This window comes from Notechis scutatus, chromosome Z (genome assembly GCF_049901735.1).
Source record: "Notechis scutatus isolate UNSWTSFEM ecotype Mainland chromosome Z, rNotScu1.2, whole genome shotgun sequence".
In the NCBI taxonomy this organism is placed as follows: domain Eukaryota; kingdom Metazoa; phylum Chordata; class Lepidosauria; order Squamata; family Elapidae; genus Notechis; species Notechis scutatus.
Window position 1 is genome coordinate 120,600,693 of NC_142025.1, and position 20,472 is coordinate 120,621,164.

The following is a 20,472-nucleotide window of genomic DNA, read 5'->3' on the forward strand; positions in this document are numbered from 1 at the left end:
CGAATCGGTTGCTGGGGCTTTTGAATCCCACCCCTGTGTACACATCCTGCCTCTCTCGGGTCTCCTGAACCCCCACCTTTGAAAGCCCCCTCCCCAAAGACCGCCACACACACACCCCTTTATCCCTCACCGCCTCTTGCTGGGAATGAAGCCGAGCTCGTCACTGTCGCCATCTGGATGGACGCGCCGCGCCTGCCACCATTCCTCGTCGGAAGCGTCGATGACGTGAAGGACGTCGCCGAAATGGAAACTCAGAGCCTGGCTCAAGAAGCCGCAGTCCTTGGTCTTGTCGTAGTCGAAGAGAGCCCTGTTTGGTAAGGGGGGTGGGTGGGTAGCAGAGGTGGTATTCAGCCAGTTCGCACCTACTCGGGCGAACCGGTAGCAAGGATTTGGCGTGGGTCGCCAAAACGGTAGCAACATCTGGCTGGCCACGCCCCCAACCCGGCCACCTGGTTTCCGCTCACTCGCTTGCCCCGCCCGCCCGATGCTGGCTGCCCCGGTTTAAAGGACGACTGCTCCTCCGTCCTAGCCATGCATTTTCAAGCAGCCACTTGAAAACACACGACTGTGGGCGGAGCAGCGGTCCGTTAACCTGCGAAACTTCCCCAGTGCTGGATTCTTCATGGACAGTAGAAGTAGCTGCTTCCCCTTGTGAGTAAAGTGCCTGGAGTGAGAGGGAATGAAGGCTGGGGGTGGGGGGGTGGGGTGGGGGAAGGAAATCCAGCCACAGAGAAGTTTGAATGAGCTGCAAACGCGCGTGTTCGTTAACCTGCAAAACTTCCCCAATGCTGGATTCGTTTCCCCTTATGAGTAAAGTGGCTGGAGTGAGAGGGAATGGAGGCGGACAGGGGTTTGTGTGTGTGTGTGTGTGTGTGTGTGTGGAGAGAGAGAGAGAGAGAGAGAGAGAGAGAGAGAGAGAGAGAGAGAGAGAGAGAGAAGAAAGAAAGAAAGAAAAGAAAGAAAGAAAGAAAGAAAGAAAGAAAGAAAGAAAGAAAGAAAGAAAGAAAGAAAGAAAGAAAGAAAGAAAGAGGAAGGGAGAGAAAGAAAGAAAGAAAAAGAAATAGGGAGAGTGTCTGTGGTGTGTGTGTGTGTGTGAGAGAGAGAGAGAGAGAGAGAAAGGAAGGGAGAGAAAGACAGAAAGAGACAGAGAAAGAGAAAGAAAGAAAAGAAATAAGAAGGGAGAGAGAGAGAGAGAGAGACAGAGAAAACTCTGTGCTATTATTTCTCATTGTTCCATTATTTATCATGTGTTAATATTTTACACTGTCCCTACACCTAGAGTGATTGTACTGCCTTCCTTTTTGCCCAGGGCTACCACGTATTTTTCAGGGTTTACATGCATTCCATAGTCTATAGTCCAGAGCCTAAATACACGTGCGTTTAAAGGGACTTTGGAGGTCTTCTAGTCCAACCTCCTGCTCAGGCAGGAAAACCGAGGATGCCAAACTCTGAGTGGAGGCCCTGGGAAAAGTGTCAGAATAACAGAATAACACTGAGAAAGGGACCTTGGGGGGAGAACCCTATACCATTTCAGAGAAACGGCTGTCCCGTCTTTTCTCAAAAGCTTCCAGTGATCGAGCACCCAGAACTTCTGGGCACAAGCAGGTCCACTGGTTAATTATTCTTACTGTCAGCAAGTTCCTCCTTAGTTTTAGGTCGCTTCTCTCTTTGTTCAGTTTCCATCCATGGCTTCTTGTTTGCCTTCTGGTGCTTTGGAAAAATACATTGTGCCCCCACCCCTTCACTCTTTCTGGCAGCCCCTTAAAAGCCTATCGCACTCTTGGGCAAAGCCTGTGAGCCATTTCCTCCTTTCAGGGGTCCATGAAAGTACATCTATAGTATGCAGATAATAAAAGTCAGAAAAAGGTGAACAACATTTTTACAGAACTATAGATAAAGTTGAGGCTGGGAGTGACCAGGAATGGCGGGGAAGGGAGGGGCCGGGCGAGGCACCCCTTGACGTGAGTGACATTAAGTTGGCCACACCCACCCAATCACGTGACCACCAAAGCCACGCCCACAGGATCACCAAGCCACACCCACCAAATAAGCCACGCCCACAAAACCGGTAGTAAAAAAAAAATTTGAATCCCACCACTGGTGGTGGGTAGATTATGGGGGATTATGGGGGGCGTAGAGCGAGGAGGCCAAAAGATCACGGGGTGAGTTAAGGTCTGCCTCGAAGCCTCCCCCTTCCTTTAAAGTCGTTCGACAGTGAGATGGCTGGCATATCGATTGACTAAATAAGTTTAAAATGTTTCTTAAAATTAGCATTTCTGTTTAGTTTGGTCTAGTGGTGAAGGCATCCGGCTAGACATCAGGAGACGGTGAGTTCTAGTCCCGCCTTAGGCATGAAAGCCAGCTGGGTGACTTTGGACCAATCACCAGGAGACGGTGAGTTCTAGTCCCGCCTTAGGCATGAAAGCCAGCTGGGTGACTTTGGACCAATCACCAGGAGACGGTGAGTTCTAGTCCCGCCTTAGGCAAGAAAGCCAAATGGGTGACTTTGGACCAATCACCAGGAGACGGTGAGTTCTAGTCCCGCCTTAGGCATGAAAGCCAGCTGGGTGACTTTGGACCAATCACCAGGTGACTGAGAGTTCTAGTCCCGCCTTAGGCATGAAAGCCAATTGGGTGCTTTGCTTAGCAACGAAAGAGGCCAGACATTTTCTCTAGCCATTCCCCTCCCTTCATCTCAGCAGGTTCCAACCAATCTTGGCCAACCTCAAAAATACGAATATGAAAGGATGAAACGCCATCAGGAAAGCCCCCAGGTTATTATTATTATTTTTTTTTAAAAAAAAATAACACTGTCACCCCCACTGATTTTTGGGCGGGACACCCCTGGACTCAGGGAAGGGGGTCCTAAGGACTGGGGAGCTCACCGGATATAGAAGCCCCTCTTGGGGTTACTCCGAAGCGACGCGGTTCCTGAACCCAAACTGCTGTTCATTAGTTGTTCCCGGAGATCGTGGATCTTGGCCTCAAAGCGGCTGTATTCTACAAGGGGGAGAGATCAGGGAATGGGGGTGTGGGTGGGTGGGTGAGTAGGTGATGCTGGATCCTAGAATCATGGAGGTGTAGAATTGAAATGACTCCAAAGATCATCTAGTCTAGTTCTTCGCAACTTTTGGAAATTTAAGAGGCACGGACTTCAACTCCCAGAATTCAACCTTTGGGAAATTTAAGAGATGGGGACTTGAACTCCCAGAACTCAAATGTGGGAACTTTTAAGAGGCGAGGACTTCAACTACCAGCATTCAACCTTTTAAGAGATGAGGACTCCAACTCTCAGAATTCAACCTTGGGAACTTTAAGAAGGGTGGACTTCAACCTTGGGAACTTTAAGAGGTGAGGACTTCAACTCCCAGAATTCAACCTTGGGAACTTTAAGAGGTGAGGACTTCAACTCCCAGAATTCAACCTTGGGAACTTTAAGAGGTGAGGACTTCAACTCTTAGAATTCAACCTTGGGAACTTTTAAGAGGTGAGGATTTCAACTCCCAGAATTCAACCTTGGGAACTTTAAGAGGTGAGGATTTCAACTCTCAGAATTCAACCTTGGAAACTTTTAAGAGGTGAGGACTTCAACTCCCAGAATTTAAACTTGGGAACTTTAAGAGGGGTGGACTTCAACCTTGGGAACTTTAAGAGGTGAGGATTTCAACTCTTAGAATTCAACCTTGGGAACTTTTAAGAGGTGAGGACTTCAACTCCCAGAATTTAAACTTGGGAACTTTAAGAGGGGTGGACTTCAACCTTGGGAACTTTAAGAGGTGAGGATTTCAACTCTCAGAATTCAACCTTGGGAACTTTTAAGAGGTGAGGATTTCAACTCTCAGAATTCAACCTTGGGAACTTTAAGAGGTGAGGATTTCAACTCTTAGAATTCAACCTTGGGAACTTTAAGAGGTGAGGACTTCAACTCCCAGAATTCAACCTTGGGAACTTTAAGAGGGGTGGACTTCAACCTTGGGAACTTTTAAGAGGTGAGGACTTCAACTCCCAGAATTTAAACTTGGGAACTTTAAGAGGGGTGGACTTCAACCTTGGGAACTTTAAGAGGTGAGGATTTCAACTCTCAGAATTCAACCTTGGGAACTTTTAAGAGGTGAGGATTTCAACTCTCAGAATTCAACCTTGGGAACTTTAAGAGGTGAGGACCAACTCCCAGAATTCAACCTTGGGAATTTTAAGAGGGGTGGACTTCAACCTTGGGAACTTTTAAGAGGTGAGGATTTCAACTCTCAGAATTCAACCTTGGGAACTTTAAGAGGTGAGGATTTCAACTCTTAGAATTCAACCTTGGGAACTTTTAAGAGGTGAGGACTTCAACTCCCAGAATTTAAACTTGGGAACTTTAAGAGGGTGGACTTCAACCTTGGGAACTTTAAGAGGTGAGGATTTCAACTCTTAGAATTCAACCTTGGGAACTTTTAAGAGGTGAGGACTTCAACTCCCAGAATTTAAACTTGGGAACTTTAAGAGGGGTGGACTTCAACCTTGGGAACTTTAAGAGGTGAGGATTTCAACTCTCAGAATTCAACCTTGGGAACTTTTAAGAGGTGAGGATTTGAACTCTCAGAATTCAACCTTGGGAACTTTAAGAGGTGAGGACTTCAACTCCCAGAATTTAAACTTGGGAACTTTAAGAGGGGTGGACTTCAACCTTGGAAACTTTTAAGAGGTGAGGATTTCAACTCTCAGAATACAACCTTGGGAACTTTAAGAGGTGAGGACTTCAACTTCCAGAATTCAATCATGGGAACTTTAAGGGGACGCCCTGTATTGATGCACGTACCTCCCCAACCCCAAAGACACCTCTATTTCCATCTTCCTCCCTCAGCAGTCCTAAGAAAATTGGGGAGGGGGAGGATTGGATGGGGGTTGGACTAGATGACCTACAAGGTCCCTTCCAACTGTTATCTGTTATCTGATTTAAAAACTACACATTTTCCCCACATTTCCACCCCAATCGTCCTCAGCTGGATGGAAGTACAGTCATAACTAACCAGGATGAAAGGATGAAACACCACCAGGAAATCTCACAAATCATCATTTCTTTAAAAAAAAAAAAAAACACCCTTTCCAAGTTTGACGGGTTCATTTCAACACCCACCCACCCCAATCTCCCATAGCCTCTCGTGTGTTTCTCAAAAAAAAAAAATCTTACCATCTGGCTTATACTGGGCGATAATGGTGACGGTCTGGCCGGCGTTTTTCAGAGCGATGGCGGCTTGCTCGTGAGTAGCGTTCCTGAGATCCACGCCGTTGACCTGTCAGGAGAGGTTACATAACCCATCAAGAACAGAGTTGGAAAGGACCTCGGAGGTCTTCTAGTCCAACCTTTGGCTTAGGCAGGAGACCATATACAATCTGAGACAATTTGTGGCTGCGCAGTCTCTTCTTAAAAACCTCCAGTGATGGAGCAGCCACAACGTCTGGTGGCAAGCAGTTCCGCAGGTTAATTATCCTCAAAGTTAGCAAATTTCTCCTTATTTCTAGGTTTGGATCTCTCCTTGGTCACTTTCCACCCGTTGCTTCTTGTCCTGCCTTCGGGAGCTTTGGAGAATAGTTTGACCCCCCTCTTCTTTGGGGCAGCCCCTTAAATACTGGAAGGCTGCTATCGCATCCCCCCATACACCTCCTTTTCTCCAGACTAGCCAAACCCAAATCCAGCAACCTCTCTTCACGTGTTTTAGTCTCCAGGCCTTTAATCCTCTTAGCTGCTCTTCTCTGCACTTTTCCCAAAGTCTTGTTTGTAATGTGTGATGACCAAAAGTGGATGCAGGATTCCAGAGGTGGCCTTACTAAGGCTTTACAAAGCGGTGCTAATCCTTCATGTCATTTTGATTCTCTGCCTCCACTTATGGAACTGAGGACCCTATTAGCACACTGCTTATTAAAATATACAAGAAGTATAATAAGCAGTATAATAACTATTATATATATTAAGCAGTATAATATATTATTAGTTAATGCTTCAACACTGGAAGTTTATAAAAAGATGTTGGATAACCATTTTGTTTGAAGTGGTGTAGGATTAGGCAGGGGGTTGGACTAGAAGACCTCCAAGGTCCCTTCCAACACGGTTATTCTATTCTATACAGAATATCAGAGCATAGCATAGAATGCATTTCTATGATTTTTATTCCCACCACCACCAGAGATGCTCTAGAATGGAATGGGAAAAGGAATAAGAATATTTCATTTTATCACATTTTAATATTTTAGATTTCATTATATATATGGTATTCAGCTTTGTTCGGGTATTTTCCCACGTCATTATAGTTGTGCTTTTAAAGTTGTAGCAACGTTTCGGCAGAATCTCATCTGCCATCATCAGGCTTCTGTATTGGGTTCGTCTGTGAGTCAGACTTTTACAGTTGTTTCAGTTTTAAATTTGGGGCTAGCCTACTGCTGTGCCAGAGTGGTTTTTTTCTTCCTCCTGATTGGTTGGGAGTCTTGGTCTGTGTTTGTTGGTCTTGGAGTTTGCTGTGTTCTGCTTGATTGGTGTTTCTAATACCTTCTGTCTGTTTTATGGCTCTTTTTGTGTCTTGATTGGCTGGCAACATTGTGTTCCTGTATTGGAGGCCTTTAGTGCAGCTTGGCTTCGGGTAAATGGACGGCTATCATTAGTTAGGAAGCTGGGTTTCATCTGGGTGCCTGGTTGGGGTGTGTTTGAGCTGGAGGTATCAGGGGGGGTCTGTTTGTGCCCAGGTGTTTGCCTGGCTTGTGGTGTGGAGATTTTTTTGTTTGTGAGTGCAGGCTTCCAAATGATTGACAGTCTGGTGGAATCATCTCTTCTATTCATGCTTTCAGGTCTTTTTTCAATCTCTATGGCTTCTCTGATAATTCTGTGGCTGGAGTTTTCTATAGTGGCTAGGGTTTTGGTGCCATTGAAGTCGATGCTATGACCTGTGGCTTTCATGTGTTGGACTAGTGAGGACGTGTGTTCTAGCTTTTTTACTGCATTTTTGTGTTCATCAAGGCGAATACTTATTCTGAGAGAACAAACAGCACAAACCCCAAAATCAAGTTCACCATGGAAACGGAAACAAACAAACAACTACCATTCCTAGATGTACTAATCACAAAAAAACAGATGGCACAATAGGACACACTGTATACCAGAAGAAAACACACACCAACCGCTACCTCAACGCCCAATCCCACCACCACCCAGCACAGATAAACTCAGTGGCCAAAACACTAATCGCCAGAACCAAACACCTGGTAGACAAGACACACATTAAGACTGAACTATGCACCCTGACTAAAGTACTGACAGCCAACGGCTTCCACAAAAGCAAAATCACCGGCTTGATCCACAAAAACACACTGAGACATAATGGAGACCTAGAAGATGAACAGACCTATGGAACAGCTGTCCTGCCCTACATAAGAGGTACTACAGACAAAACCAGTAAGATACTACACAGACACCACATCAAGACTGCCTTCAAAACAGACAGAAAAATAGCAGCCATCCTTAGAAACCCCAAAGATAAAATTGACCTGGAAAACCAAGGCATATATGAAGTCCCCTGTGCATCTTGCCCGGCCACATACATTGGACAGACCAATAGAAGAATAAGTACCCGCCTGGATGAACACAAAAATGCAGTAAAAAAGCTGGAACACACTTCCTCACTAGTCCAACACATGGAAGCTACAGGTCATAGCATCAACTTCAATGGCACCAAAACCCTGCCCACTATAGAAAACCCCAGCCACAGAATTATCAGAGAAGCCATAGAGATTGAAAAAAGATCTGAAAGCATGAATAGAAGAGATGATTCCACCAGACTGTCAATTATTTGGAAGCCTGCACTCACAAACAAAAAAATCTCCACACCACAAGCCAGGCAAACACCTGGGCACAAACAGACCCCCCCTGATACCTCCAGCTCAAACACACCCCAACCAGGCACCCAGATGAAACCCAGCTTCCTAACTAATGATAGCCGTCCATTTACCCGAAGCCAAGCTGCACTAAAGGCCTCCAATAAAGTAACACAATGCTGCCAGCCAATCAAGACACAAAAAGAGCCATAAAACAGACAGAAGGTATTAGAAACACCAATCAAGCAGAACACAGCAAACTCCAAGACCAATAAACACAGACCAAGACTCCCAACCAATCAGGATGAAGAAAAAACCACTCTGGCACAGCAGTAGGCTAGCCCCAAATTTAAAACTGAAACGGCTGTGAAAGTCTGACTCACAGACGAACCCAATACAGAAGCCTGATGATGGCAGATGAGATTCTGCCGAAACGTTGCTACAACTTTAAAAGCACAACTATAATGACGTGGGAAAATACCCGAACAAAGCTGAATGCCATACATATAAATACCTGCGAAAACTTAAGAAAATATATATGCAGTATAATGAATAATATAAATATATAGTATAATAAGTATTAGAATAATCTTTCATTTTATTTTACTTATTTTATTTTATTCATTTTATTATTTTATTTTAATATTACATATATATGTATATGTATCATAAGCAGTATAATGAATAATATAAATATATATAGTATAATAAGTAGTATAATAAACTTTCATTTTATTTTAGTCTTATTTTATTTTACTTTGTTCATTTAATTATTTTATTTTAGTATTATTTATATATATATTTGTATATGTATAATAAGCAGTATAATGAATAATATTAATATATATAGTATAATAAGTAGTATAATAAACTTTCATTTTATTTTAGTCTTATTTTATTTTACTTTGTTCATTTAATTATTTTATTTTAGTATTATTTATATATATATTTGTATATGTATAATAAGCAGTATAATGAATAAATATATATAGTATAATAAGTAGTATAATAAACATTATAATAAATATATTTAGTATAATAAGCAGTATAATGAGTATAATAAATAGTAGTATAATAAATGTTATATATAGTATAATAAGCAGTAAAATAAATAGTATAATAACTATTATAATAAATATATATATTCTAATTAACAGTATAAAAAAGAGCAGTATAATGAACCTAATAAGCAGCCTTATGCTCATTATACTGCTTATCCGGGTTATTCTGGTTCAGCCAGCCGCCCCCCCTCCCCCGGTCCGGCCCTCGGAGGGAGGAGTGGGGTGGGGGTGGGGGAGGGTCTTACTGATAGAATCTGGTCCCCTTTCCGAAGTTCTCCGCTGAGGTCAGCTGGTCCTCCGGCCAGGATGAAGGAGATGAAAATGCCCTCGCCGTCTTCGCCCCCCACAATGTTGAACCCCAGCCCTGTCGAGCCACGGTGGATCACGATGCGGCGGGGTTCCCTGGAGAGAGAAGAAAGGAGGGTGTGTGTGTGTGTGTGTGTGTGTGTGTGTGAAATGGAACGGTTCTTGGGAGGTCATCTAGTTCAACCCCGCTCCCCCGATGGCTGGGGGGGAGGGTACTCTTGGAGTTGAAGTCCACCCACCCTCCAGTGGCTGAGTTTGGAACGGCTTCCCCTCCTCCTGACATCCAACCCGATTCCATCCTCGGCCTTCCTTCCTAACTCGTTCAGATCATTAAATTTGTACCGGATCTCTGCTTGGTCTTGTTCTGACCAAGGACTTCCTGAGACACTCACAATCCCGCTCTTTAGTCCCAAAAACCGTTGATTTTTATCCCAAATAGAAGTTCTGCCACATTCCTTCGGGATAAGTCTGATAAGCACCCACTTTTATCTCCCTTGAAATGCTGCCAACGACTAAATGGCCCATTAGCTGTACAAGGCCAAACGGAGCACAAAGTCAACAGGGAGCTTAAGAGTTTAAGCCGACTAGAACGAACGAAAGTTGCTTCCTGCAAAGGCTCCTGTCCCTTTGCTCCTCCTTTATGTCTTATGGGAGGGGCCAATCATCTCCCAGCCTTACTCCTGAGTCGCCCCTTTTGTCTTAACTGTTCTTGCCTTCTGGCAGCTCTGTGCATGCGCACACTGGGAACATGCTCCCCCTGCTCCTCTTCCTTGCTGCTGTCAGATTCTGGAGGCTCTGGAGTCGACATATAACTCCCAGATGGCTCTGGCACCATCGCTGTGTCAGATGCAGATCCCTCCTTCCCCAGGCCCTAGGACTGGCCCATGTTCCTCCACACTGTCTGACTCTGCTGCCAGCTCTGAAGGCTGCCGGCGGACCAACAACAGGCTAAACACACACCTAAATGCTTTCCATCCTCCTCTCCAGGCATCTCGGTAGCCTCCTGCTTTCAACTCCAAACCGAAACTGTCTTTTTGAAAGGTTGGGCACCAAACCCCGATCCATTCCACAGGACCGCAATACAAGCAGATCAGTTCATTGTCCTTGGTGCCCACAATTGCATTCAGCAAATGGCTCTGCCAAGGCTCTGCGGCAGGTGGGGGAGGCCACCCCTCCCCAGGAGGCGGGGCCAGCACTTACCTGGGAATATCTTCCTCCCCCATCAGTTCTTTTGGGATGGGGGAGTACCTCCGGGGAGAGGTGGGGGTCATGGCTTGTGGGTAGTCGGAACCCAGGTAACTCTGATGACCGATTTCGTTGTCTAGGTGATGGGAGTAAGCTAATAATGAAGAAGAAGGAGAAGGAGGAGGAGAAGGAGAAGGAGGAGAAGGAGAAGGGGAGGGGGAAGGAGGAGGAGGAGGAGGAGGAGGAGGAGGAGGAGGAGGAGGAGGAGGAGGAGGAGGAGAAGGAGAAGGAGAAGGAGAAGGAGAAGGAGAAGAAGAAGAAGAAGAAGAAGAAGAAGAAGAAGAAGAAGAAGAAGAAGAAGAAGAAGAAGAAGAAGAAGAAGAAGAAGAAGAAGAAGAAGAAGGGAAGGGAAGGGAAGGAAGGGAAGGGAAGGGAAGGGAAGGGAAGGGAAGGGAAGGGAAGGGAAGGGAAGGGAAGGGAAGGGAAGGGAAGGAAGAAAGAAAGAAAGAAAGAAAGAAAGAAAGAAAGAAAGAAAGAAAGAAAGAAAGAAAGAAAGAAAGAAAGAAAGAAAGAAAGAAAGAAAGAAAGAAAGAAAGAAAGAAAGAAAGAAAGAAAGGATTTATTGAATTTACATGACACCCGGTGGCCAAATTAAAATGCTTATCAAATCCCTTATGCCACCAGACTTGAAATTTAAGGCTTAGACCACCTAGAACTACGCCACTTTCGGTCTGACCTAAGCATAGTACATAAAATTACCCATTACAATGTTCTACTTGTCAATGACTACTTCAGCTTCAACCACATAGCACATGGGCAAACAATAGGTACAAACTCAAAGTAAACCGCTCCAAACTCGACTGCAGAAAATACGACTTCAGCAACAAGAGTGGTCAATGCCTGGAACTCACCACCCCAAAAAACTTTTAACCTTAAACTGTCTACCGTGGACCTCACCCCATTCCTAAGGGGTCTGTAAGAGGCGTGCATAAGCGCACCAGCGTGCCTACTGTCCCTGTCCTACTCTTCCCATTTATTTGTATTCATTTATTATGTATATACTTATACCTGTTTATTACTTATCTGTTTTGTTTTAGAAGGGGGAGGTATCATTTTGCAGAGTCAAAAACCTTTAATTCAGAATTTGCACAAGTCTAAAAAAGTATTGCTTACTAGTGGGCACTAATATATATATATATATATATATATATATTAAAGTTTTTTATTTTTATTTAAAAAATAAATAAAATCCATCTTTCAGTTATACAGTGTGTCGACTGGGTGCATATATATCTTGTGCAAATATTGATATTTGTATGCATTTCTTAGTAAGTTTACATTCATATTACAACCTTTTCATTATTATATATCATTATTAACAATATCATTTAATTTCTTACTGCATCTTCCAACCATTTATAAAATAAATCCCAAATCATATAACATTCCATTTCTTCTTGTTCTCTAATTGCCCATGTGAATCTACTCAATTTCTGCACATTACAATATTTTCTTAATCACCTCCTCCTCCTCCAACCTTTCCATTTTTCCAATTTTGAGCAAATACAATTCTAGCTGCTGTTAATATATGTATAATTAAATATGTCATTTCTTTACTATAGTTCTTGGGTAAAATCCCCAATAAAAATATATCAGGCTTTAAATCTATATGTTGTTGTTTGTCATCTTTTCCAACCAAGTATGTATTTTGTCCAATATCTTTTAGCTTCTGTGCATGTCTACCACCTATGATAATATGATCCAGGTATCTAATGATATTTCCAACATTTCACTGATTTAGGCACTAATGTATTTTTTTTTAAAAGATCAGTGAAGCTTTCCAATTATTAAAAATACTGGGAAACATGTAGATTTGAGATCTGAAATGTTTTTATTGGATAAAATATCAGGGAAAAAATGGATAAGGAATATGTATTTAATATTACACGTCTTAACAGCAGTGAGGATTATACTGGAAATACAATACTGGAAAAATGAAGATATACCACGAGAAGAAGAGATAGTCAGGAAGATACCAGATTGCGCAGAAATGGATAGACTGACATTGAAAAATTAAACAGACAGAAGATGTGGAATATGATCAAACATGGGATTTATGTTACCAATGGTTGGGAAAAAGGGAGTGGAAATTAAGAGTGTCAATTTGTATGGTTAAGCAAATGAAATACCCAGCCAACACAATGTTTATTAAGCACTAAGAAATGTATTTAATAGAAAATCAATCATTTTTTTTAAAAAATGAATATATATATATATATATATATATATATATCCCCCATTTTTGCACATATGATGTTTAGTTGGGTCTCCTCTGGAGCATCCATAGTCATTCTCAAGGCCATAATCGACCAGGGATACCTCTGTTATGAGGTTCTCTAAGAGGGGGAAGGTGGAGAGATGAAGAGGAAGGAGCAGGAAGCCACTCACAGGAAGTGAGGTCAGGGGGCGCATAAGAGTCATTCAAGTCAAGGGTGGTGGGCTTGGCCACCTTCAGGTACACAACGTCAAAGGTGTTCTTCAGAGCTGCCACCGCATCTTCATGCATGACGTCCTCCAGGCTCACATTGTTTACCTGCAAGGAGGAGAAGAGAGGGCGGTTGAGTGACGGGCTCATCTGTGGCGTTGGGTTGAGCATCCCACCCAATCCGTTTTCATCTGGCTAGTTATCAGCAGAGTATCTGCTTAGTATTTGTCAACTTTGTCTACTTTAAGAGGTGTGAACTTCAACTCCCAGAATTCCCCAGCCAGCATGGGGAGTTACACATCAGAGAGAAAGGGAGATGTAATCCCACACTCGCTGAAGAGGATCGATCCCTCTTGTGGAAAGCGGTGAAGTTTCCCCAACTTATGCTTATTTGTGTCCCCAGAAAGAAAGAGACAGGGACATCACATATATCATGACTTAAATGCACCAATTCATGAATTGGATTGAGTTGGACTAGGGTGGGTTGGGTTGGGTTGAGTTGAGTAAAGTGAAATTAGGTTGAGTTGAAGCGTTGGGTTGAATTGAGTTGGGTTGGCTTAGATTAATTTCAATTGAGTTGGGATGAGTTGAGTTAGGTTAGGGAAGGTTAAACTGGGTTGAGTTGAATTATCGGGTTGGGTAAGGTTAAGTTAGGTTGAGTAGAGTTGGGATGGGTTGAGTTGAGATTAACTTCAACTGAGTTGGGTTGAGTTGAGTTGGGTTGGGTAAGATTAAATTAGGTTGCTGAACTGAGTTGAATTAGGTTGGGTATGGTTAAATTAGGTTGAGTTGACTTGAGTTGGGTTGAGTAAGGTTAAATTAAGCTGAGTTGAATAGTTAAGTTGAGTTGGGTTGGGTTAAGTTAACTTGAACTTAGTTAGGTTGAGTAGAGTTGAACTGAATATCTGAAGCATTATGATTGTCCTTCTATCAACCATGTTCCTCTATACTGAAATTATCTAATTTTGACTAACTCTAGATTTAACTTTGGGGGGAAATTACGTTCTTGTAAGACAGCTCCTCCACCCTGGTTCTTGGGAACCCACCTACCCCAGGCCTTACCGCTAGGATTTTGTCCCCGATCTGCAGCTGCCCATCCTTGTGGGCTGCCCCGCCCTCAATGATTTTGGTGACGTAGATACTGTTGTCCCCAGGAATGTGCTGGTTGCCAACACCGCCCGCAATGCTGAAGCCCAGCCCTGTGGAGGAAGACCAGAGAAGGATGTTTGGGAGGAGGTCACCTTCTCAGGGAGAGACAGAGCGGGGTGCGCGCAGAGGGGGACTGTTCCAATTCTGCGTGTTCTGCCCTAGGCTTCCTTAGAAAGCAGAAAACACTATCTTACTTCCGGTGAAAACTCTTTTATTTCCATGGCTGTGAATTACGTTCATTCACAGCCAGCCAGGCTTCGCAAACAGTCTTTCAGGGGGATATTTATAAATGCCCACCTTATTGCGCTTGGAACGCAGCCAGAGAATGAATTGCCAAGCGCAGGGCAAGGCCAAACTTGACACAGAGTCAAACAGAATTTTTCAAAGCTTGAACCAACCGGACGAACTACTTGCTTCCTGCAAAAGCTCATGTCCCCTTCGCTCCTTTTTGATGTCCTATGGGAGGGGCCAATCATCTCCGAGGTGTGGCCTTATTCCTGAACAAGTCAACCCTTGCTCCTTAACTGTTCCCCTCGCCTGGCAGCTCTGCGCCAGCGCACACTGGGAACAGGCTCCAGCTGTTCTTCTACCCCACTGATCTCCAACTCCGAAGGCAGCTGATGACCGCTAGCCTACTCTGGCCCCATCGCTGCCTCCAATGGCCCTCGTCCGAGCCCTCCCCGGCCTCCAAGACTGGCCTAGGTTCCTCCCCAACCTCCTTGCTACTGTCTGACTCTGCTGCCAGCTCCGTCAGCCGCCGGCGGGCCACAACACTGTGTAGTTTGGAGAACTGGCAAATCGGACCACTGGCTGGCCCCGTGCCCACCTGTTTTTTGGGCATTTTCGGTCATTTGGGGGGGGGGAAATGGCCTGACAACAGCCCCAAAAATAATCTGTTTTGGGGGGCATTTTCAGCCATTTTTGGGCCATTTTCAGGCTGATTTTAGCCAGGAAAAACAGCCCAAAACTGGCCGAAAACTGGCCTGAAAACAGCATGAAAACTGGCCTGCAAATGGCCTGAAAGCCTGCAAATGGCATGAAAATTGCCCAAAATGGCCTGAAAACCGCCTGGAAAATGGCCTAAAAATGGCCTGAAAACAGACTGAAAAATGACCTGAAAATGGCCTGAAAAACGGCTTGAAAATGGCCCCAAACAGCCTGAAAAATGCCCTGAAAAGGGCCCAAAAATGGCCTGAAAACACTTTAAACACTTTAAAATGGCCTCAAAATGTCCCGAGTCTGAAAATGGCCTAAAAATAGTCTTTAAAATGGCCTGAAAACAGCCTGAAAAATGGGCCCCAAATGGCCTGGAAAAACGGCCTGAAAATAGCCTGAAAATGGCTTGAAAATGGTCCAAAAATGGCCTGAAAACAGCCTGAATGTGGCCCCAAAATGGCCTGAAAACAGCCTGAAAAATGGCCCCAAAATGTCCTGAAAACATCCTGAAAAATGGCCTGAAAATGGCCTGAAAACAGCCTGAAAAATGGCCTGCAAACAGCCTGAAAAATGGTCTGAATATGGCCTGAAAACATCCTGAAAACATTCTGAAAATGGCCCAAAATGGCCTGAAAACATCCTGAAAATACCCTGAAAATGGCTGAAAAAAAGGCCGAAAAACAGGTGGGGGCGGGGCCAGCTAGTGATGTAATTAGCCCCAACCGGCTGAATCCAACCTCTGCCTTTGAGGCGAGTGGCTGGGAGGCGGGGCTGGGTGTGATGAGTGACATCTTCCACCCAGTCACATGACCAACTGTCCACGCCTATCCAGCCAGAGAACCGGTGGTTCAAAAAAATTTGCAGCCCGCCCCCTGGGTGTAACGCAGAGGTGAAAACGCCTGGAAAAAAAACATTTTCATAGGGCTGAATTCCTTTTCACACTTTTAAGAAGGTCCCACGCAATCTTAGATTTGGAAGATCATCTAGTCCAACCCCCCGCCCCCCGCTCTGCCCACGCCAGGATCCACTGCATCTGGATAACTTGGAAGGCCTTCCAGCCAAGGAGAAATTGAATTTCGAAGGTAGGCAAAAAGAGACCCTGGATGCAACAGCCGCTCGCTGTGCTCAGCACCTAACCTTAAAAGATACACTGAGCCTGCCACTGGAGGCTCCATTAGCCTCGCTAGGGGTGGTGGGGTGGAGGGTCCCTAATTAGAAGTACAACCAGGTATTAATTGTCCCCTTGGCTTGTCAAACCTGAAGATGGGTGGACTTCAACTTCCAGAATTAATGCCCTAGCACTAATCCATTCCTTTTGCCATGCACACCCATACTCTCTTGTCATCCCTTTCTCTGCTTTTAGGCGATAGGAGAAAAGGCACGAGAAACCTTGATTTCGGGTAATGTGGGTCCACCCTATTGAGAAATGGGGGTTCATCGAAGCCACAGAGCACCCCTAAAGAGGAGTGGGAAGTCCCTGAAAATCTCTGGGAGTAGGGGAGCAGACGGGGTGGGGGGGCCTCACCTTTAGGGCCTTTGATCAGCTTAATCTCGATCACCTTCTCCGCCAGCGGTTTCCTGCGCATGACGTAGAGCCGCACGATGGAGCCCGCCTCCTTCAGCGCCTCCACTGCCGTGCTGTGGGTCACTTCCCGGACGTCCACATCGTTCACAAAGAGGATGCTGTCATTCACTCTGTCCGGGGGAAGAGGGGGGGAAAAAAATCACAACACACCCCACAAAAAATCAGAATTATACACCGCCCAGAGTCCTCTGGTTGAATCGGGCAGCTAGAGCAGGGTCAGCAACCTGCGGCTGTGGAGCCGCATGCGGCTCTTTCATCCCTCAGCTGCCCCTCCCTGTTGCGGGTTGGTTTCACAATTGATAGCGCTTTCAGTTAGGACAGGAAGAGGAAAAAGGACGCCACGCTAGGAGGAGATTCTATGTTTGGAGAACTTCGGTCACCTAGTTACTATCTCTGAAAACATTTATGAAATGCACTTTCAGTTTTGCAAGCTGCCACACTGCTCCCCCCTCCTTTTCTACAAAGACCATAGAAATATTTTATGAGTTGACATATGAATTTTCGAAAAGGCCTGTTTGAGGCCTTTTCCGGCCTCAGAGGCTCAAGGGAAGCCTTTGCAGGCCGAAAAATAGGCCCGTTTCATCACTTTCGGTATTTCCGGAAATACTGAAAGTGACAAAACGGGCCCATTTTTTTCCGGCCTCCAAAGGCTGCAGAGGCTTCCCTTGAGCCGCTGGGAGGCCAAAAATTAGCAGGTAAGGGGGCAGTGTGGGGAGATTGTGCGCGCATGCGCAGGGGGCATGGGGGGCTGCGCGCATTGCCTTCTGGGTGCTGGCGTGCAAGCGTGCGAGTGCAAGCGCATACACAATTTTTGGCACCAGGAGCCCAAACAGGTGAGCTACCACTGTTCTAGGTGGGCCGAAACACTGAGCCCAGCAAGAGGGACGGAGCTGTCTCTGCAGGGGCTGCCAAGGATTCTCACCGTAATCTGCCATCTTGAGCAGCCGCCCCTCCGGGGATGATTTTGGTGATGAAAATACTGGGGTCGTCGCCAACGTGAGGATTGTCGGTGCCGCCGGCGATGCTGAAGCCCAGCCCGGAGTTGCCCTATGGGAGAGTAAAGTCTCAATGCAAATGAACCGATATCATGGCAACATCCGACTGAAGAAACCAGGATTGGTTAAATGCGGGGGATTGGATCACGCGACGTGAAGGCGGAGTTTCCCACGATCTGTGGAGAACCAGAAGTCTACCAGTCTAGTCTAGCGTAGTGTTTCTTGACCTTTTAAGATAGGTGGACTTCAACTCCCAGAATTCCTTAGTCAACAGGGCATCCTTCATGACCTGGGGACTTCAACTCCCAGAATTCCCCAGCCAGCTAGTCATCCTTAAGAACCATTTGTGCGGGCAGGCGAGCCCCAGGCAAACTTACCTCACTGCGCATGGGCGTGCCTCCCGGGTGATTTTCAGGTCTTTTCGGCCTCCCAGAGGCTCAAGGGAAGCCTCTGCAGCCTTTGCAGGCCGAAAAACAGGCCCGTTTCATCACTTCTTGTATTTCCGGAAATACCGGAAGTGACAAAATGGGCCCGTTTTCGCCTGCAAAGGCTGCAGAGGCTTCCCTCGAGCCTCTGGGAGGCTGAAAAGGCCTCAAATGGGCTGAAAATCAGCAGTGCAGGTAAGTGGGGGGGGGGCGTGGGGAGATTGTGCGCACATGCGCAGGGGACGTGGCCCCCCCCATGCACATTGCCTTCTGGGTGCTGGCATGTGAGCGCCAGTATTAACACTTCACATGATATGTATCCCCATTGTGGTCCGCTTACTCTCTTCTAATCCCTTTCTCTGCAATCTCTCCATTTCAGGAGATAGGAGAGAAAAAAGAAACAGGCAGGGGAATTTGGGGGTCTTACCAAGGCTTTACAAAGCGGTATTAACACTTCACATGATACGTGTCCCTGTTCATTTACTCTCTTCTAATCCCTTTCTCTGCAGTCTCTCCATTTCAGGAGATAGGAGAGAAAAAAGAAACAGGCAGGGGAATTTGGGGGTCTTACCAAGGCTTTACAAAGTGGTATTAACACTTCATATGATACGTATCCCCATAGTAGTTTGCTTACTCTCTTCTAATCCCTTTCTCTGCAGTCTCTCTACTCTAATAGGTAGGAGAAAGGGAAAAACAACAGGCATGGCTAGCAGGGGAATTCCGGGAGTTGAAGTCCACAAATCTTCAAGTTGCAAGGTTGAGGGAAAAAACAGTGACTTTGTCCCCTTCATCTTACACACAAATACACACAGACACACAAACTTACCCTCTCTAGAGTGATCTCTTCATATTCCATCTCGCCTTCGGTTCCATTTACCTGGGGATAATAATAAAAAAAGGAAAAATATTGCAGTCAAAGAGGTTGGAGGAAGCAGGTTGGGGGAGGGGGTGGCATGCAAGGTCAGGGTTGGGGGGGCTGGCCAGAGGACCTGGGGAGGCGACGGAGTGAACCTCTGGGGGCAACTCACATAAGCTGGTGGTTCTAATGTGTCAGTGTTGACAATGACGGGTGGAGAATTGGCCTGGAGACAGACAGACAGACAGAGAGAGAGAGAAAGGGGAAGAAAAGAGAGCAGGGGGCAAAATTACACATCGCTTAATCTCCTGCAAGGGTCTTCGGCAGGACTTGACTTGCAAGAGCCTGGGAGACCCCCCAACGCAGAGTACTTATTCCCCCCACCTATCCACCCCTCGTGCATGCACCTCAGAAACCCCCACATCTAGGCCTTCTCCCCCACCCCAAATCTGCATCCTCCCTTCCATCAACCCCACGCGCGCGATGCAAACCAGGGAGGGGAGAGGGAATTTCCGTAGCCAAAGGAGGGAGGGGGGGGGAATTAAAATAAACACGCCAGAAATTGCACAGCGCGTGGCCGAGCGGGGAGGGAGGGGGCTCAAAATGGAGGAGGGGTACCCTGAATATTAGGTGGGGGGTGGGGGGTCCCCGATTGTGGGAAGGAAGGCGGGGCAACGGGAAGGCGGGAGGGATGAGATAGGCCCAAGGGAATGCCGATTTGGGACTGAGCTCTGCCTGTGTGTGTGTGTGTGTGTGTGTGTGTGTGTGTGCGTGCTGCCAAGCGGTTTTGGCCTGGAATCCAAGTGGGCTTAAGTCCTCCCCTCCATTCCCACCCACTCACCTCTCCCCTCCACCTTCCATTTTGCATATTTTGGCTCTTATTCTTCCACCTCCGGTGGCCGCTGACAACGGTTGCCGTGGCAATACCCTGACAACAGCATCCCTCTCTCTCTCTCTCTCTCTTTGGGGAATGCAAACAAAGAGGACTGGTCCTCAGGTAGGAGGGGGGGCCTCACACCAGCCCCCCTCCCTCCCTCCTCACCTGAACTATATGTTATTGGAAGGGGCCAAAATGACCCTGTTGATCTGTCGGCAGGCGGGCATGGAAAGATGTCAACCGGGCCGTTCCAACCCCCGAAAACCTCTTCGGGTGTGTGTGGGGTGTGTGTGTGTGTTTGGACTACAACACCCATTGCTCCCAGCCGGGGTGGATGGACGTTGGGAGAGTGCAACGTCCTATGGGCGGGGAAGGCTGTATTTTTGGCAGAGGTTTGCCTCTGGAAATGCCCGTTGGAAATCATCTGGCGGATGCCACAAACCATGATGGTGATGTCAACGTAGCCATTATATCATCCTGGCTTGTGACCCAGGGTGGTTCTTATGGGTGCGGGGGGGGGATTCACAGTCTTAAGGCTGGGTGGGTGGGTGGGGGAGTTAATCATTCAAGGCCAAACCAAGGAAATTAAGAATTATGAAGATAGCGCCAAAGAATTATTATATAAAGGCCATTCTAAGCAAGGTTGGGGCTGGGTTTTTTTTTTGGGTGGGGAGGGGTAAAATTAGGAGGTTCAGGCTGATAAATTCAATATTTCTAGATAGAAATTCTTTAGGTATCATTATCAGGATAAAAATGGATTTCTCCCC

The 20,472-nt window shown here is 46.0% G+C and overlaps 1 protein-coding gene and 1 long non-coding RNA gene across 2 annotated transcripts in view; one reads left to right on the forward strand and one right to left on the reverse strand.

Moving 5' to 3' along the window:
* The window catches only part of DLG4 (discs large MAGUK scaffold protein 4), a 29,469-nt gene extending 10,397 nt beyond the window's left edge, over nucleotides 1-19,072 (reverse strand). The window contains exons 1-11 of the mRNA XM_087946568.1: nucleotides 19,001-19,072; nucleotides 18,799-18,849; nucleotides 17,475-17,599; nucleotides 16,493-16,662; nucleotides 13,945-14,081; nucleotides 12,846-12,990; nucleotides 10,413-10,551; nucleotides 9,152-9,308; nucleotides 5,174-5,276; nucleotides 2,886-3,000; nucleotides 131-307 (exon numbers count right to left, since the gene is read on the reverse strand). Of these exons, the coding sequence (XP_087802694.1) occupies nucleotides 131-307; nucleotides 2,886-3,000; nucleotides 5,174-5,276; nucleotides 9,152-9,308; nucleotides 10,413-10,551; nucleotides 12,846-12,990; nucleotides 13,945-14,081; nucleotides 16,493-16,662; nucleotides 17,475-17,599; nucleotides 18,799-18,828 (1,298 nt within the window). The 5' untranslated portion in view covers nucleotides 18,829-18,849; nucleotides 19,001-19,072. The remainder of the gene's footprint in view (nucleotides 1-130; nucleotides 308-2,885; nucleotides 3,001-5,173; nucleotides 5,277-9,151; nucleotides 9,309-10,412; nucleotides 10,552-12,845; nucleotides 12,991-13,944; nucleotides 14,082-16,492; nucleotides 16,663-17,474; nucleotides 17,600-18,798; nucleotides 18,850-19,000) is intronic.
* Nucleotides 1-20,472, forward strand: part of LOC148129199 (uncharacterized) — a 155,049-nt gene that overhangs the window by 94,339 nt on the left and 40,238 nt on the right. The gene's annotated exons all lie outside the window — the stretch shown is intronic.